This window comes from Doryrhamphus excisus, linkage group LG22 (assembly GCF_037039965.1).
Source record: "Doryrhamphus excisus strain RoL-2023G ecotype Guam linkage group LG22, RoL_Dexc_Guam_v1.1, whole genome shotgun sequence".
In the NCBI taxonomy this organism is placed as follows: Eukaryota; Metazoa; Chordata; class Actinopteri; order Syngnathiformes; family Syngnathidae; genus Doryrhamphus; species Doryrhamphus excisus.
The window spans coordinates 8,774,075-8,792,508 of NC_136378.1; the positions used below are offsets into that span (position 1 = coordinate 8,774,075).

General features: G+C 42.0%; 1 protein-coding gene and 1 long non-coding RNA gene across 3 annotated transcripts in view; one reads left to right on the top strand and one right to left on the bottom strand.

Moving 5' to 3' along the window:
• Positions 1–21: 21 nt before the first annotated feature.
• The window catches only part of LOC131110272 (uncharacterized), a 61,760-nt gene continuing 43,347 nt past the window's right edge, over positions 22–18,434 (top strand). The window contains exons 1-2 of one of the 2 annotated variants that reach the window (XR_009120865.2): positions 22–472; positions 14,460–14,534. This is a non-coding gene — a long non-coding RNA (uncharacterized LOC131110272). Of the gene's footprint in view, positions 473–14,097; positions 14,394–14,459; positions 14,535–18,434 lie in introns of those variants that run through there. The other variant, XR_013625253.1, reaches the window with a different exon arrangement.
• flt4 (fms related receptor tyrosine kinase 4) overlaps positions 32–18,434 on the bottom strand; it is a 59,375-nt gene continuing 40,972 nt past the window's right edge. The window contains exons 18-30 of the mRNA XM_058063205.2: positions 18,019–18,123; positions 14,255–14,368; positions 13,863–13,951; positions 13,603–13,774; positions 13,440–13,534; positions 10,490–10,612; positions 10,266–10,377; positions 9,929–10,028; positions 7,245–7,350; positions 7,048–7,172; positions 5,874–5,994; positions 555–640; positions 32–466 (exon numbers count right to left, since the gene is read on the bottom strand). Coding sequence (XP_057919188.2) covers positions 229–466; positions 555–640; positions 5,874–5,994; positions 7,048–7,172; positions 7,245–7,350; positions 9,929–10,028; positions 10,266–10,377; positions 10,490–10,612; positions 13,440–13,534; positions 13,603–13,774; positions 13,863–13,951; positions 14,255–14,368; positions 18,019–18,123 — 1,586 coding nt within the window. The 3' untranslated portion in view covers positions 32–228. The remainder of the gene's footprint in view (positions 467–554; positions 641–5,873; positions 5,995–7,047; positions 7,173–7,244; positions 7,351–9,928; positions 10,029–10,265; positions 10,378–10,489; positions 10,613–13,439; positions 13,535–13,602; positions 13,775–13,862; positions 13,952–14,254; positions 14,369–18,018; positions 18,124–18,434) is intronic.

The following is an 18,434-nucleotide window of genomic DNA, read 5'->3' on the forward strand; positions in this document are numbered from 1 at the left end:
GTTGAAACAAACACAAAGTGAGGAGATAATTTCTTTATATCTTCCCTAACAAGGCAGTGAATACAAAAGATAAAAATATACAGTATAAATGTAAGAAAATACTTGGTTTGCTTTAAAGTCACACTGCTGCCACCCAGTGGCTGTTTGCAGGAATGTCAGGCACAATATCAACCCACGTATATTCACCATTTACTCCTTAACCTTAACATGTTCTTCTTTCTGTAAAGGTTACACATTGGAGGAGGCCAAACAAGAAGGGGTGTTTAGCGGGGAGAAAAAGTCACCGCCACCGCCGCCGCAGAAACCTTCTTCGGACAAGTGTCCGTACTCGTTGTTGTAGAAGGTCTGACCTGACAGCTGGCTGAAGAAGTTGGGACAATGTCTGGAGCTGATGGCGCCAAAGCTTCGCCCCAGAGAACCATGGGAGGAGGTCAGAGGTTCTGTGCTGCTGCTGCTGCTCATGCGCCTGACGGTAGGACCACAAAACATGTATACAAGTATACATAAGTAGTGTGAATACACTAAGTTGGTACTAGTTATCATATCCTAGTTACCTTTTTGACCCCGCCCCTCGGTGCCTGTGCTCAAGTCTCTCAAACTCCTCCGAGGCTAAAACCATGCCGCTGTCTGTCTGGTTATCCTGGTGTGTGTGTGGGGGTGGGGGGGATATGACATACATTTAATATACAGGATGTACATTTATAAAAATTACAACACCTAGGAACATTTTTAGTCGGGAACTGATATTTTCCTGAAAGTTACCTATGTTCTACAGCTGATTACTAAAGAACGGAAACTGGTAGAAACAAGCTTTTTTTTCCTGATGAAAGACGGGACTCTAACCTTTCTTTTGTTGGGTCGCATGTTTATATAACCATAAAACACAATATTCTGTGTCCGAGGCTAAAACCATGCCGCTGTCTGTCTGGTTAGCCTGGTGTGTGTGGGGGGGGGGGTGATATGACATACATTTAATATACAGGATGTACATTTATACAAACCACAACGCCCAATTCCAACAACGGAAACTTTTTAGTTGGGAACTGATATTTTCCTGAAAGTTACCTATGTTCTACTGCTGATTACTAAAGAACGGAAACTGGTAGAAACAAGCTTTTTTTTCCTGATGAAAGACTGGAGTCTAATCTTTCTTTTGTTAGGTCGCATGTTTATATAACCATAAAACACAATATTCTGTGTCCGAGGCTAAAACCATGCCGCTGTCTGTCTGATTAGCCTGGTGTGTGGGGAGGGTGGGGGGGGTAGTGATATGACATACATTTAATATACAGGATGTACATTTATACAAACCATAACACCCAATTCCAACAACGGAAACTTTTTAGTCGGGAACTGATATTTTCCTGAAAGTTACCTATTTTCTACTGCTGATTACTAAAGAACGGAAACTGGTAGAAACAAGCTTTTTTTTCCTGATGAAAGACGGGAGTCTAATCTTTCTTTTATTAGGTCGCATGTTTATATAACCATAAAACACAATATTCTGTGTCCGAGGCTAAAACCATGCCGCTGTCTGTCTGGTTATCCTGGTGTGTGGGGAGGGTGGGGGTGGGGGGGGAGTGATATGACATACATTTAATATACAGGATGTACATTTATACAAACCACAACGCCCAATTCCAACAACGGAAACTTTTTAGTTGGGAACTGATATTTTCCTGAAAGTTACCTATGTTCTACTGCTGATTACTAAAGAACGGAAACTGGTAGAAACAAGCTTTTTTTTCCTGATGAAAGACGGGACTCTAACCTTTCTTTTGTTGGGTCGCATGTTTATATAACCATAAAACACAATATTCTGTGTCCGAGGCTAAAACCATGCCGCTGTCTGTCTGGTTATCCTGGTGTGTGGGAAGGGTGGGGGTGGGGGGGGGGAGTGATATGACATACATTTAATATACAGGATGTACATTTATACAAACCACAACGCCCAATTCCAACAACGGAAACTTTTTAGTTGGGAACTGATATTTTCCTGAAAGTTACCAATGTTCTACAGCTGATTACTAAAGAACGGAAACTGGTAGAAACAAGCTTTTTTTTTCCTGATGAAAACGGGACTCTAACCTTTCTTTTGTTAGGTCGCATGTTTATATAACCATAAAACACAATATTCTGTGTCCGAGGCTAAAACCATGCCGCTGTCTGTCTGGTTAGCCTGGTGTGTGGGGAGGGTGGGGGTGGGGGGGGGGAGTGATATGACATACATTTAATATACAGGATGTACATTTATACAAACCACAACGCCCAATTCCAACAACGGAAACTTTTTAGTTGGGAACTGATATTTTCCTGAAAGTTACCAATGTTCTACTGCTGATTACTAAAGAACGGAAACTGGTAGAAACAAGCTTTTTTTTTCCTGATGAAAGACGGGAGTCTAATCTTTCTTTTATTAGGTCGCATGTTTATATAACCATAGAACACAATATTCTGTGTCCGAGGCTAAAACCATGCCGCTGTCTGTCTGGTTATCCTGGTGTGTGGGGAGGGGGGGGAGTGATATGACATACATTTAATATACAGGATGTACATTTATACAAACCACAACGCCCAATTCCAACAACGGAAACTTTTTAGTCAGGAACTGATATTTTCCTGAAAGTTACCAATGTTCTACTGCTGATTACTAAAGAACGGAAACTGGTAGAAACAAGCTTTTTTTCCTGATGAAAGACGGGAGTCTAATCTTTCTTTTATTAGGTCGCATGTTTATATAACCATAAAACACAATATTCTGTGTCCGAGGCTAAAACCATGCCGCTGTCTGTCTGGTTATCCTGGTGTGTGGGGAGGGTGGGGGTGGGGGGGGGGGGGGTGATATGACATACATTTAATATACAGGATGTACATTTATACAAACCACAACGCCCAATTCCAACAACAGAAACTTTTTAGTTGGGAACTGATATTTTCCTGAAAGTTACCAATGTTCTACTGCTGATTACTAAAGAACGGAAACTGGTAGAAACAAGCTTTTTTTTCCTGATGAAAGACGGGACTCTAACCTTTCTTTTGTTGGGTCTCATGTTTATATAACCATAAAACACAATATTCTGTGTCCGAGGCTAAAACCATGCCGCTGTCTGTCTGGTTATCCTGGTGTGTGAGGTGGGGGGGGGTGATATGACATACATTTAATATACAGGATGTACATTTATACAAACCACAACGCCCAATTCCAACAACGGAAACTTTTTAGTTGGGAACTGATATTTTCCTGAAAGTTACCTATGTTCTACTGCTGATTACTAAAGAACGGAAACTGGTAGAAACAAGCTTTTTTTTCCTGATGAAAGACGGGACTCTAACCTTTCTTTTGTTAGGTCGCATGTTTATATAACCATAAAACACAATATTCTGTGTCCGAGGCTAAAACCATACCGCTGTCTGTCTGGCTATCCTGGTGTGTGGGAAGGGTGGGGGTGGGGGGGGGGAGTGATATGACATACATTTAATATACAGGATGTACATTTATACAAACCACAACGCCCAATTCCAACAACGGAAACTTTTTAGTTGGGAACTGATATTTTCCTGAAAGTTACCAATGTTCTACAGCTGATTACTAAAGAACGGAAACTGGTAGAAACAAGCTTTTTTTTTCCTGATGAAAACGGGACTCTAACCTTTCTTTTGTTAGGTCGCATGTTTATATAACCATAAAACACAATATTCTGTGTCCGAGGCTAAAACCATGCCGCTGTCTGTCTGGTTAGCCTGGTGTGTGGGGAGGGTGGGGGTGGGGGGGGGAGTGATATGACATACATTTAATATACAGGATGTACATTTATACAAACCACAACGCCCAATTCCAACAACGGAAACTTTTTAGTTGGGAACTGATATTTTCCTGAAAGTTACCAATGTTCTACTGCTGATTACTAAAGAACGGAAACTGGTAGAAACAAGCTTTTTTTTCCTGATGAAAGACGGGAGTCTAATCTTTCTTTTATTAGGTCGCATGTTTATATAACCATAGAACACAATATTCTGTGTCCGAGGCTAAAACCATGCCGCTGTCTGTCTGGTTATCCTGGTGTGTGGGGAGGGGGGGGAGTGATATGACATACATTTAATATACAGGATGTACATTTATACAAACCACAACGCCCAATTCCAACAACGGAAACTTTTTAGTCAGGAACTGATATTTTCCTGAAAGTTACCAATGTTCTACTGCTGATTACTAAAGAACGGAAACTGGTAGAAACAAGCTTTTTTTCCTGATGAAAGACGGGAGTCTAATCTTTCTTTTATTAGGTCGCATGTTTATATAACCATAAAACACAATATTCTGTGTCCGAGGCTAAAACCATGCCGCTGTCTGTCTGGTTATCCTGGTGTGTGGGGAGGGTGGGGGTGGGGGGGGGGGGGGGGTGATATGACATACATTTAATATACAGGATGTACATTTATACAAACCACAACGCCCAATTCCAACAACAGAAACTTTTTAGTTGGGAACTGATATTTTCCTGAAAGTTACCAATGTTCTACTGCTGATTACTAAAGAACGGAAACTGGTAGAAACAAGCTTTTTTTTCCTGATGAAAGACGGGACTCTAACCTTTCTTTTGTTGGGTCTCATGTTTATATAACCATAAAACACAATATTCTGTGTCCGAGGCTAAAACCATGCCGCTGTCTGTCTGGTTATCCTGGTGTGTGGGGTGGGGGGGGGGGTGATATGACATACATTTAATATACAGGATGTACATTTATACAAACCACAACGCCCAATTCCAACAACGGAAACTTTTTAGTTGGGAACTGATATTTTCCTGAAAGTTACCTATGTTCTACTGCTGATTACTAAAGAACGGAAACTGGTAGAAACAAGCTTTTTTTTCCTGATGAAAGACGGGACTCTAACCTTTCTTTTGTTAGGTCGCATGTTTATATAACCATAAAACACAATATTCTGTGTCCGAGGCTAAAACCATACCGCTGTCTGTCTGGCTATCCTGGTGTGTGGCGAGGGGGGGGGGGGGTGATATGACATACATTTAATATACAGGATGTACATTTATACAAACCACAACGCCCAATTCCAACAACGGAAACTTTTTAGTTGGGAACTGATATTTTCCTGAAAGTTACCTATTTTCTACTGCTGATTACTAAAGAACGGAAACTGGTAGAAACAAGCTTTTTTTTCCTGATGAAAGACGGGAGTCTAATCTTTCTTTTGTTAGGTCGCATGTTTATATAACCATAAAACACAATATTCTGTGTCCGAGGCTAAAACCATGCCGCTGTCTGTCTGGTTATCCTGGTGTGTGGGGAGGGGGGGGGTGATATGACATACACTTAATATACAGGATGTACCTTTATACAAACCACAACGCCCAATTCCAACAACGGGAACGTTTTAGTCGGGAACTGATATTTTCCTGAAAGTTACCTATTTTCTACTGCTGATTACTAAAGAACGGAAACTGGTAGAAACAAGCTTTTTTTTCCTGATGAAAGACGGGAGTCTAATCTTTCTTTTGTTGGGTCGCATGTTTATATAACCATAAAACAATATTCTGTGTGCGCTGAAAAATCTGTCAAAATTGCCTAAATTTGCCATGTTGACCGCCCAATAATTGAAAGTGCGAAAAGACACACTAACCCATGGGTGTCCAAACTTTTGAGCTTTAACTTTAATTTATCTTACCATACAATTTCCACTTTTAGTCATTTTTTTATTCATTTTTCAGGTCATGAGTGAGATGGAGCCAATCCCCACAGACTCATTGATCAGCCTTAGAGAAACCAGCGCAGTGTCGCTTCCTGGTTGCAGTCATAGCCCCCCCCCCAACTCCCCGTCATAGAATTGCAAATGTTAACTTAAAAGTGCTTACTTGAGTGTTCTTTTGAGGGTAAATCTCTAAGGGCAGCTCTTCAAATGTCTTCACTCTGGGCTGGCAGGTCTTTGAGGGTCCCACAGTCACACAGCCGGCAAAGGGCACACAGTTGTAATACCTGCTGAAAAGACGGGTTCAAAGTTCAGCACAAGAAAGAAATACTGCACGTGTTTCACAGTACTAAAAGTCATTTCTAGGTTTGATCATAAATTAGACATGATTTTAGTAGTTTGTGATGAAAATTATCATAAAAAGAAGCAGATTAGCAGCATTAGTTGTCTAGCAAAGTAGTCTAGCGAAGCATTAGTACACAGTTTATTCTTTAATAATAATAATAATTATAATTTATTCATTCATTTTGTACCGCTTTTCCTCACGAGGGTCGCGGGGGGTGCTGGAGCCTATCCCAGCTGTCTTCGAGCGAGAGGCGGGGTACACCCTGGACTGGTCGCCAGCCAATCACAGGGCAAATAATAATAATAATAATACATTTTATTTATAGGTGCCTTTAAGGACACTCAAGGTCACAGTATAGAGTTGTTAATTCATTCATTCATTCATTTTCTACCGCTTTTTCCTCACGAGGGTCGCGGGGGGTGCTGGAGCCTATCCCAGCTGTCTTCGAGCGAGAGGCGGGGTACACCCTGGACTGGTCGCCAGCCAATCACAGGGCAAATAATAATAATAATACATTTCATTTTATTTATAGGCGCCTTTCAGGACACTCAAGGTCACAGTACAGAGTTGTTAAAATAAATAAAATAAAACAGTTAATGAACATTGTACTTGTAGAATATCTGACCAAGGGGGATAAGAGAAATGATAAATACAAGGGGTCCAAGAACAGAGCCTTGGGGAACACCCATTTCATTTGAACATGCATCAGATTACAATTGAATGCATCACATAATCAGTTCACAGTTCCACATGTCCAAAAGGAGTAGGAAGAAGCAAAGCTTATTAAATCCTACCCCTCCATCTGGTACTTTTACAATCACTAACTGTTACATTTGTTCACTTCCTGCTTTCCATAATATATTTTAAGTTTTTTTTTATTCCACATACTGAAAAGCTATGGCTTTTTAACGTCCTAGCATATAAGGGTTTATAAGGGATGGGTGGGATGACGAGTACGTCTTTAAAGCAAGTATACGACATGTTCTGCGAGTACCTCATTGGCAAAGCGTTGCAGGCTAGCCTCAGTTCCTCTTCAGATGGAGGGCGGGATGAACCTTGTGAGAATCCATCATCTTCTGAGCTCTGGGAGTGGTTGAGAGGGATGTAGTCCTTCCCGTCCTGAAGGCAGGGAAGTTTTCTTCATTTTCAATCATCAGCTGGGAGTTACGATGTTTACAGTTAAGGGCTCACTGGTAGGCTGTTGTCCTGCAGCAGATCTCCCAGGATTTGAACCAGGGTTGGGAAGGTGGGCCTCTCTTTGGGCTCTCCGTGCCAGCAGGCCAGCATGATGCCGTATCTACCAGCAGAGGGCAGTAGAGTCACTTTTGTCATTCTCACTCACACTTACTGTGCAAAATATAGCTTTTTATGATTGATAATCATTTCAAAAGTGTTAAAAATATGTCTGGTGTTTACTACTGCACACTGGGAGCTGTTACTACTATAAAGGTTATTTCATTTAGCTGTCAATAATTTAGTTTTACAGTTCTGACAGTGTCAAAAGTACCTAAAGTGACCATTATTATCTTGGACTGTATTTCTCTCCATATTTATTTATTAAATTTGTATCTTTGAGTTGGAAATAACACAATAAATTGGAAAAAGGCAATACAGTGTTGCGATATATTTAAAAATACACAGTAGGTATTTAAAAAAAACAATAAAATAACAGCAGAATGTACCACCACATTGTCTTTATGCTTCACTGATAATGCTTTCTCATCGAGCATTGAGATTTCCCACTTTGCTCGACAGCCTTGAACGCATCCCAGTTGTGTACTGGGACTGGCTGCACACTCCGATTCCATCCGTTCATCATCGTTCATTCGATCATGAACATATATCGGACAATAACCTGGATTGTGCATTTATTGTGAACAATGGCAATTGAAGAGAGAAGGGTTAGGGTGACTTTTATTGCAAATGTTAATCTGATGCTCGGAGTCCACTGGGCTGCGCCAATGCAATTTGTTGTGGCGCCTCGTGTCGCCAATAAGGTGCCTAGTGGCGTGCAGTGGCTCAAACTGGCTCGTGGTGGCCCGTAACGGCGGCAAAAATTGTGTTTGGCGGCATGAAAATTTCTTCACTCCACTTGCATCAAGCAATCGTCACAAAGTGTCCACCAAGTGGAACCAAATGTCGCAAACAATCCGCCTATTGGAATCCACTGGAATGTAATGGCGCGAGCCAAGTTGCGGCAATGATGCTAGGAGTCCAACTGGGCTGGTGCCAGTTGGTGCCAGTTGGCGCCAAAGATTATGTGATTGGCATGTCGTGGCTCGCTGTGGCGCCGAATCACGGCAACATGGCAACATACCGAGCGAACATTAATTCGGCGCCAATCACATAATCTTTGGCACCAACTGGCAGCAGCCCAGTTGGTGCCAGTCCAGCCCAAAGATTATGTGGCTCGCTGTGGCGCAGAATAACGGCAACATGGCAACATGCCGAGCAAACTAGGCTGGTGCCAGTTGGTGCCAGTTCGCCCCAAAGATTATGTGATTGCCACGTAGAGGCTCGCTGTGGCGCTGAATAACGGCAACATGGCAACGTACCGATCGAACATTAATTCGGCGCCACTACGCGCCAATCACATAATCTTTGGCGCCAACGGGCTGGTGCCAGTTGGTGCCAGTTCGCCCCAAAGATTATGTGATTGCCACGCAGAGGCTCGCTGTGGCGCTGAGTAACGGCAACATGGCAACATGCCGAGCGAACATTAATTTGGTGCCACTACGCGCCAATCACATAATCTTTGGCGCCAACTGGCACCAACTGGGCTGGTGCCAGTTGGTGCCAGTTCGCGCCAAAGGTGATGTGATTGGCACGTAGAGGCTCGCTGTGGCGCTGAGTAACGGCAACATGGCAACATGCCGAGCGAACATTAATTTGGTGCCACTACGCGCCAATCACATAATCTTTTGCGCCAACTGGCACCAACTGGGCTGGTGCCAGTTGGCGCCAAAGGTGATGTGATTGGCACGTAGAGGCTCGCTGTGGCGCTGAATAACGGCAACATGGCAACATACCGATCGAACATTAATTCGGTGCCACTACGCGCCAATCACATAATCTTTGGTGCCAACGGGCTGGTGCCAGTTGGTGCCAGTTCGCCCCAAAGATTATGTGATTGCCACGCAGAGGCTCGCTGTGGCGCTGAATAACGGCAACATGGCAACATGCCGAGCTAACATTAATTCGCCGCCACTATGCGCCGATCACATAATCGTTGCCGCCAACTGGCACCAACTGGGCTGGTGCCAGTTGGTGCCAGTTCGCGCCAAAGGTGATGTGATTGGCACGTAGAGGCTCGCTGTGGCGTTGAATAATGGCAACATGGCAACATACCGATTGAACATTAATTCGGCGCCACTACGCGCCAGTCACATAATCTTTGGCGCCAACTGGCACCAACTGGGCTGGTGCCAGTTGACGCCAAAGAAAGATTATGTGATTGGCACGTAGAGGCTCGCTGTGGCGCTGAATAACATACTGAGCAAACATTAATTTGGCGCCACTACGCGCCAATTACATAATCTTTGGCACCAACTGGCACCAACTGGCACCAACTGGCTCCGGCCCAGTGGATTCCTAGAATGAAATCGGAGGAGATGTGCATGACTGATTCCTTTCTATGTATTTATGCTTAAAATGACATGCATGTGACGCTGAAGGCTGTTCTTAAATAAGAATAAGCTTCCTTGGTGTGACGTCTATAAAAGTGACTTGGGGAAAATGCGGCTAAAGAGATAAGATCAAAAATGTGAATAATTTCCACGATTTCTAGCTTCAAAATACCCATTCATCTTATGAAAAAGTACTTCCACTCAATATTTGAGGCATACGTGTATAATTCTGTGTATGGACATGCTTACATTTCAGGGGATGCTGTTTCCGGTGATCTCATTCTGACTCCATCTTTCAATCGTTTGCAAAACTCCTCATCAATCTGAACTCCCGGGTACGGCGATGCACCTGAACAAAAGAGAAACACAGAACAAAGTCTGATGCATGGAAAATTAGGCATGAAGATTTAATCTGCCTTGAAAAAAAGAACTTCAGCACAGGATAAATTCCCAATAGCTCTGAGCAGACACAGAAATTTACACTTCAATCGCGACCCCACGCACATCCGCAAAAGACGATATTGAACCACGGTCACATCACTTTCTTTCAAGATGTGTTAATAAAAAAAAAAAAAAAAAGTTTTACCAAGTGAAAAGATTTCCCAGAGGAGGACTCCAAAAGACCACACATCACTCTGACTGGTGTAGACTTTGTCAAAGATACTCTCCGGAGCCATCCACTTTAATGGCAGGCGGGCCTGAGAGAGCATTAAAAAACACACAAACATTAAAACAAAATTGCACCACTGAAATAAAACAGTTCTTCCCCCACAATCGTTAGCATATTCAAAGCCAAAAAAAACGTCGTACGTTGCCCTTCCTGACGTAGTCGGGGTCTTTGTATATGTCTCGGGCCAGGCCAAAGTCGCAGATCTTCACCACGTTGTTCTCTGACAGCAAAATGTTGCGGGCCGCCAGGTCTCTGTGGATACACTGTGGATACACACAAGGGGGCCGCACATGCGTCACAACGCCGCAGACACGTGCACGCGTGTATATATACTCGCTGTGTTTTTCCTCTGATCGCTGAACAACACATAAGAGTCGTGCAACAGTACGTGGGATTTAATCATCTGTTAGTTTTACTTAGCTGATAGGTGGGACTGGACTTTGTCTGCCAGCCTCTGCGGCTGCTTTTGCCGCCACTTTAAAGAGTCTGGTTGGAAAGTTCAGTATGACTGTTACTGTTTGATATGTTAAACTCCGTTTGATGCCCTCGCTCTGAGCAATTAAAATGAGATGCGTTTGCAGAACTCTCAGGATTTTTACATAGTGTTGGATAATATGAGGCAGACTGCACAAAGGAAAGGTTGGAAGGTTATTATTTTTATTATATAATTGTGTATCGACTGTGAAGTACTGATTATAAAATATAATACAGTAAAGTCTCGTTATATCGATATTCTCGGGAGTCGGAAAAAATACCGATATAACCGGACTATCCATATATCCGATCCTGCGCCGAACTGCATTAAAAGTGGGCGGATCTTTGATATGGCATGCAATTTTCTCCTTGAGTTCATGGATTGCGTATCTAGCATGCTTTTGTACTACAATACATTTTGTACTACAGTAAATAAAAATAAACTTACGCTGTAGTGATTACCGGTTACCGGGACATAATTCACCCCGGAACTATCGATAGGGAAGGTGTTGCCACCCGGAGGGGTAGGCGCGAGGGACGGGTGTTTTCTGCTGTGTGTGCTGCACTCTGGTGGTGGAAGTGTGAAAAATAAAGTTGACTGGAAGCAGCCGTTCGCCGTGTTCTTTTTTGGTATTGAAATCCTTAAGCAAAGATTGATTTAAGCTGCTTTTGTATCGATATAAGCAGACCAAATTGGCTGGCGGGAGATGAAAAGGGCATCGTAGTAACCGGATTATCATAATAACCGTGTATCGTACTAATGGAACTAATTATATCATAAAAGACTAGAAATTTGCCGGGAAATGAAAATAGTATCGTAATAAGTAGTAATTCGTTATAACCGATATCGATATAACGAGACTTTACTGTATAAACTACTTTGGTACGAGGTGCATTATTATGAAAAAAACAACTTTAACTGTATTATGGAAAGCAGGAAGTGAACAAATGTAACAGTTACTGATTGTAAAAGTACCAGATGGAGGGGTAGGATTTAATAAGCTTTGCTTCTTCCTACTCCTTTTGGACATGTGGAACTGTGAACTGATTATGTGATGCATTCAATTGTAATCTGATGCATGTTCAAATGAAATATTACCATTACCATAAAATAATGCTTAAAATTGCATTTTCTTTAAAAACTTTTTATTAACATTGTAACCTTGGCAACGGCCTGCTTTTTCCAATGTGTGTCATTCTAACTTTGAATTAATTTTATAGCTAAATGTCTTTTGTATTATGAATTGCTGTGTTGCAACCATGTGACCCCGAGGCAGTTTCACGTCACTTCAATGTTCAGCTGCGCGGCCGACATTGCAATACCGCCGTTAAGATCCGTTAAGAGCATCTTTGCACAGTGGTTGGCAGATTAATGCCAATAACAGTGCATGCCGTTTCAATGATTTGCTCCAGTTATGCGAGTGTGCATGGTGTGTTGAAATGGGATGAAACCGAGGCGATCAAACAACAGTGGAAGCTTATCTTAATGAATGGAACAAATGAAAAATAACATTAATATCTGCGTTCTTACTCCAAGTCAGTTTGCATGAATATATTTGTGCCTGTGTTCTTCATTCTGAGCTGCAGAGCCGAGCCCCCCGGGGCTTCCGGGGGGGCGGCAAGCTCAACGCTGTACCCTCAAAGTCAGGGTTGAGGGTCGATTCTGCCCGTCGATTCTGCTTCCATACAAGCTAAACTGCTTTAAATGGTTATTTTGTCTGACTTATATTTACTATTTGAGGTAATATGAATGTAGATGTGACTATATGGGTGTTATTTCATGTCTAGGTAGCTCGAATAAAATTAAAAAAAGCATAATTAGAAAGTTTTGTATGCAGCTATTGACAGATGTAATAATTGTATACAATATTTTAACTATGGTTTTCATGCAAAAGCGTGTATATTTTTATTAATCTCTATTTGAATGATTTCCACATGCAAAGCAGTGCATGCATTCGCTGATTTTTATATGATTCCAATCTACCAATACGCTTGTTTGCCCCCCCCCCCCAAAAAAAAAAACAAAAACTCGTGTTTCTGTTTATGACAGCTGCAACAGTATAGCAGCCGTAGCAGCACAGTTCAAGCATGAATAAAAACACTAACAGACCTGGCAACCTTGAAGAACTCTCTTGAGTACATTTTACCAACTCATCTTTGAGGTTTCTTTTTTATTTTATTTTTTTTTAAGAACTCTCCTCAAAAGTAAAAAGCATTCAAAGTCACCACAACCTAGAAGGTCAGAACTTTTAAAATTGCTTGAGTGCTGACTGATAAGCACATCCAATACTGATATAAACTACTGCAGCTGTCATTCATAAATTAAAAAAAGGTCAAATTTATGTGTTTATGTGTAATATGATGCCTTGCAAACGAAACATTTTTGTAGATATATGATACACTATGTTAGTATTGTGTTATTCTTGTGAAAACGAGACTGCAGTGCGTATTAGTGTATGTTCAGACGGCATCCATTGGTTCAAAAGAAAAACTATTTTCATATGCATTCTACCAACATGCTAATGATCTGTGCCGCAAACCACTTCCTGTGAAGACGACCCCCAGAGACAAATCACCACGGATCGCAGACTAATTGCTGCGGTGCTAATAATGAACCTTTCGAGATGCCAGGAACTCCATCCCACGAGCCACTTGGAAACTGTAGCAAATGAGATCTTCTATGGTCAAAGGCGTTTTCCACAAATCCTCCACTGAAGAAGAAAGAAAAAGATGAAAGCGGCATTCAAGTTAATAACCCACACTTCCAAACAGAACTCACGTTTCTCCGGAGCTGCGTTCTGATTGGATAGGTTAGACGACTGCGTGTGGAGGCCTTGCATGAGCGGGGAGGACGACGGTGAAGAAGGGGGTTGCTGGAGGCGAGATCTTTGGTCAATTTGGCCGGCTTCGATCATCCGTCTTACCTGACTTTGAGTTTTGGGAGAGCGATCCTAAATGGAGAAATGGATTACATGATTTATTTCAGTCCGACTCGCACGCATCAGTCGCAATTGAAACCCCAGGGAGGGGCGTTGATACCCTGTATGGGAGGAAGAACTCTCTTTTTGCTCGCAGGAAGTTGGACAGATTCCCGTACTTGCAGTATTCCACGATCACCATCAGCGGGCCTGTTCATCCAGAAATGATGCATTGCACATTGTAACCATTAACCTCTTTTTTTTTTACTGTTTCGCTTTTCAAAACAATGCAAATAATCCATCTGCTTTTCTAATCAGTAGTTCCCTTGATGTTCTTTCTGTTGTTTGCGCTTAAAGCGTAAACGGCACTGCAGAGAAACAACACCTCCCCCTAAAAAGGAATTTGGCTGAGACGTAACCAAGGGACATCTAACAGAGTTCCCTTGAGGACAAAGCATCTGTTCACAGATACACAAACAGTTCTCAGGGCTCATTTGGTGCATCGATTCTGACCATTCGGTTTGGTGCAGGCTCCTAGCAGGTTGACTACGTTCAGATGGTTGCCGATGTGAATGAGGATCTTCAATTCCGACATTAAGGCCTTATGCTCGCTGGCTGTGGCTCCCTCTGAAAGACAAAAAAAAAAAAACAAGTACGTAAGTCATGAAATGATGCTAAGGTACACAATTTCTTACAAATGTTGGTCTTTGCTTTGCAGCTCACTTTCACTCTGGAAAGATGTTGACTCTACAAGATGTTGGAGTGTTGTCCATTCATCCGCAAGAACATTGAGGTCAGTGATGTTGAACGTTTGGAAAAACAAGTACTGCCAGGTAGGAGTGGGTTTTCATCTTAGCTGATACCAGTGCCAAATTGAATCTGTGTTAATCTGGGGTGTCAAACTCATGTCACGCAAGGGCCAAGACACTACAGGTTTTCTGTCCAGACGCTCACTAAAGCAGGCGATTTTAATGATTAACCCTCCTTTGGTTTGAGGGAAGCTCGTCAATTAAATCACCTGCTGGAGAAAATGGTTGGAAAGAAAACCTGCAGTGCTTCGATCCTCTGTGGACATTCATTCATTCATTTTCTACTGCTTATCTTCACGAGGGTCGCACAAGGGGGTGCTGGAGCCTATCCCAGCTGGCGGGGTACACCCTGGACTGGTGGCCAGCCAATCACAGGGCAAATATAGACAAACAACCATTCACACTCACATTCATACCTATGGACAATTTGGAGTTGCCAAAGAAGAGAACATGCAAACTCTAAGGGTGGGATGCTGGAGCCTATCCCAGCTGTCTTCGGGCGACAGGCGGGGTACACCCTGTACTGGTCGCCAGCCAATCACAGGGCACATATAGACAAACAACCATTCACACTCACATTCATACCTATGGACAAGTCGCCAATTAACCCCACAGAGATGGCCGAGGGCGGAATTGAACTCGTGTCTCCTAGCTGCAAGGCCTGTGTGCTAACCACTTCTACATCATGCAGCCTGTGTAAATGATTTTAAAAGGATAAACCGACACATTTTTGCCAAAAACACATTAATTAATTAATTCATTTTCTTATCCTCATGAGGATCGCGGCAGATGCTGGAGCCTATCCCAGCTGTCTTCGGGCGACAGGCTGGACTGGTGGCCAGCCAGTCACAGGGCACATATAGACAAACAACCATTCACACTCACATTCATACCTATGGACAAGTCGCCAATTAACCCCACAGAGATGGCCGAGGGCGGAATTGAACTCGGGTCTCCTAGCTGCAAGGCCTGCGTGCAAACCACTTCCCCACCATGCAGCCTGTGTAAATGATCTTAAAAGGATAAACCTATACATTTTGGCCCCCAAAAACAGTGCATTTTATGTTTTACCAAAATTTGTGACATGCAATACAAGTCGAACATAATAGTAATTTAAATAAACTGTCATCATTATCAGTGTAAAACCAGCAGCAGTACAAAACACAGACTGTGTGTTTCTGCTTGAGATGTTTAGAATTCCTCTTGGCGAATGCCCCTTGCTCTCGGTGACCATGATTGGTTGATAATGAAGTGTTGCTCTTGTGGATAGTGTGTGTGTGTGTGTGTCGTATTATAGATAAAGTTCAGAAAGTTCAAAAAGAGTCAGGCGGTGTTCCTCTGAGACTTACTTGACGTTAACTCGGATAATTTTGCACCAAAATGAGGTACCACATTTCAGTTTTTTAGTCTGGTTGCTACCTTTATGATTCCAAATAGCCATGTAGTGACAACAGCTGCTTGGATTGTGGGGGCGGGGGGGGCGCCCCTATTTCCTGGTACTAGTATGTCTCCTACTCCATCAGCCATGACCCTGTTGTTGTTCTTCAGCTCTGCATGTAGTACTCTTCTACTCCATAGTCTCCATCATGCTGATTTCTGTGTCTGAGCTTTTCGCAGTGGAAAAGCAGCATCTGTTCTAGTTCAGATGTTTAATCGGGTTGAGGTCAAGGGGCAGTTGCACGGCCTGGACCTATAACCTGGGTCTCTTCCCACCGATGCAGTATTAGACCTTTTAGGGCCACCATCATTCAAGTACATGTTTGAACATTTGAAAAGTGACTAAACATTATAGTTGACAAAAACTTCATCTGAAGATAATAAAGTCAGCGTCGGTGACAAATGGAACACTATTAGACAATTAGGGAATGTTTGCTCTTTTACGAGACACATAAAACTCTACTTAGCTCAACTTTATGATCGTTAATACACTGGACTACTCTTTGGAGGCTTGATGTAGCTTTACATTTCATTTGTTTGCTTGACTTTCCTTACGTGCAGTGCTCAAGAGCAGTGATTTTCAACCACTGTGCCGCGGCACACTAGTGTGCCTTGAGAAATTGTCAGGTGTGCCGTGAGGAATTATCCAATATCACTTTTTTATAATTAACATTTATTAATCATCATTTGCAAATATTATGTCAATATCCACGTATACGTGGACCCAAATATTCCAATTGCATTTGGTTTATTTGCCAAATTAGTGCCAATCCGAATGAATCTATAATGGGAATAACAGGGGTGGAATATTCCTTTCCCTAAATCCGATTGAGGTATCTTGTAGCCGCTCAAACGGAAAGTTGTCAGGGTGCGTTTTTCTTCTTCTGTACTTTATTGGCGGTTGGCAAGCAGCTTTCGTGTGCATTAGCTCCATCTGTGGAACCGAATCTAAACCCTTCTATACGCCATTCATAAGTCCATAAGTCAAAAGAAAATATATATCTATATAAAACATGTACCGAGTTGAATTATAAAATATTAGCAAGCTTGAATTTGATCCTTTCCTGGTTAAATTTATCATATCGCATGCTCAGATATGACGTAACACGCAGATCCAGACGTTCTTCAGTTTTAAAAATGGAGGCCAGGAATCGGCACTGGACTGATACGGAAAGTTTGTTTTTGATGCAAACTAAATTTCAAGACTGGACAAACGAAAAACTGTGTTGTATAAAGTATTTTGGAAGTATTGGTTTTCATAATAACACATTTTTAGACTGATATCGGTACTGATAATTATCGGACATCCCTAGCGTTGATGCTAGTTTCCATTAGCTCACATTTGTTAGCTTCTTGCTGTTGAACATCCACGTTAGCTCAATCTATGCTAAAGCTAAACATTTTATATATTAAACACACTGGCTTTTGCTTTCCTTTTAAATTCAACATAAAATATTTTAAAAACAACAGCAATAATGGAAAAATATGCAATATTTTTACAAGAATAAAGTCAAAATATCAAGAAAAAACTTGTAATCTAAAGATAGAAGTCATAATTTCAGCTTCAGATAGAAGTCATAACACGCAGATCCAGACGTTCTTCAGTTTTAAAAATGGAGGCAATCGGCACTGGACTAATACGGAAAGTTTGTTTTTGATCCAAACTAAAGTGCTAGACTGGACAAAAGAAAAACTGGCAATACGGAATTATTCCAACAAGTGAAAGAACAACTCGGGGAAGTCGGTATCACGTGATGTTGGTGTTTACGTTTTACTGGGCATGCCCCGTTGACTATTCTGGTTGATTATAGACAAGAGATTGGAATATTCCTTTCCATGTATACCATTGTTTCCGGAAAAGTCATTCGGAAAGAGAAAAACAGTCCGTGTGGCAACACCTAGCTCGTTCCTCCTATAGACTTAGTGATGTTTTCCAATGTAAAAAAAACGTCTTGTGGCTCAAAAAAGGTTGAAAAACACTGCTCTAGAGTACTGAGGGTAGAGTTGTATATATTAAAAGATAAATCCCACCTTTTAGCATCTTCACAGCCACTGGATCCGGATGTGTGCTCTTGCTGATGGCGTAGATTGATGCTTCAATAACCTTCCCAAAGGCACCATGACCTAGAACCTTTCCTGTGTTCAGGGACGCAAAAATGTAGAATATTCATACCCCTTGATATTTACCGGGGTAATTCCAGCAAAATGTAAATGCATCTGGCAGCGATGGAGACCAGCCAAACAAATTACAATCTCAATTGCGGCACTCGGAAAACATTGTGCTCCAATGAGTTGCAGCCAGAGCAGATGCCTTTTTCCTTGGGGTGTTTTTAAAGAACCGTGGAGGGAGTGAGAACATATTAAACATTAGCACGTTTCTTGGCAGTCTGCAATCCAAACTCTTCCATTAAGAATTCAAGGGAATGGAAAACTAATTGAGTTTCATC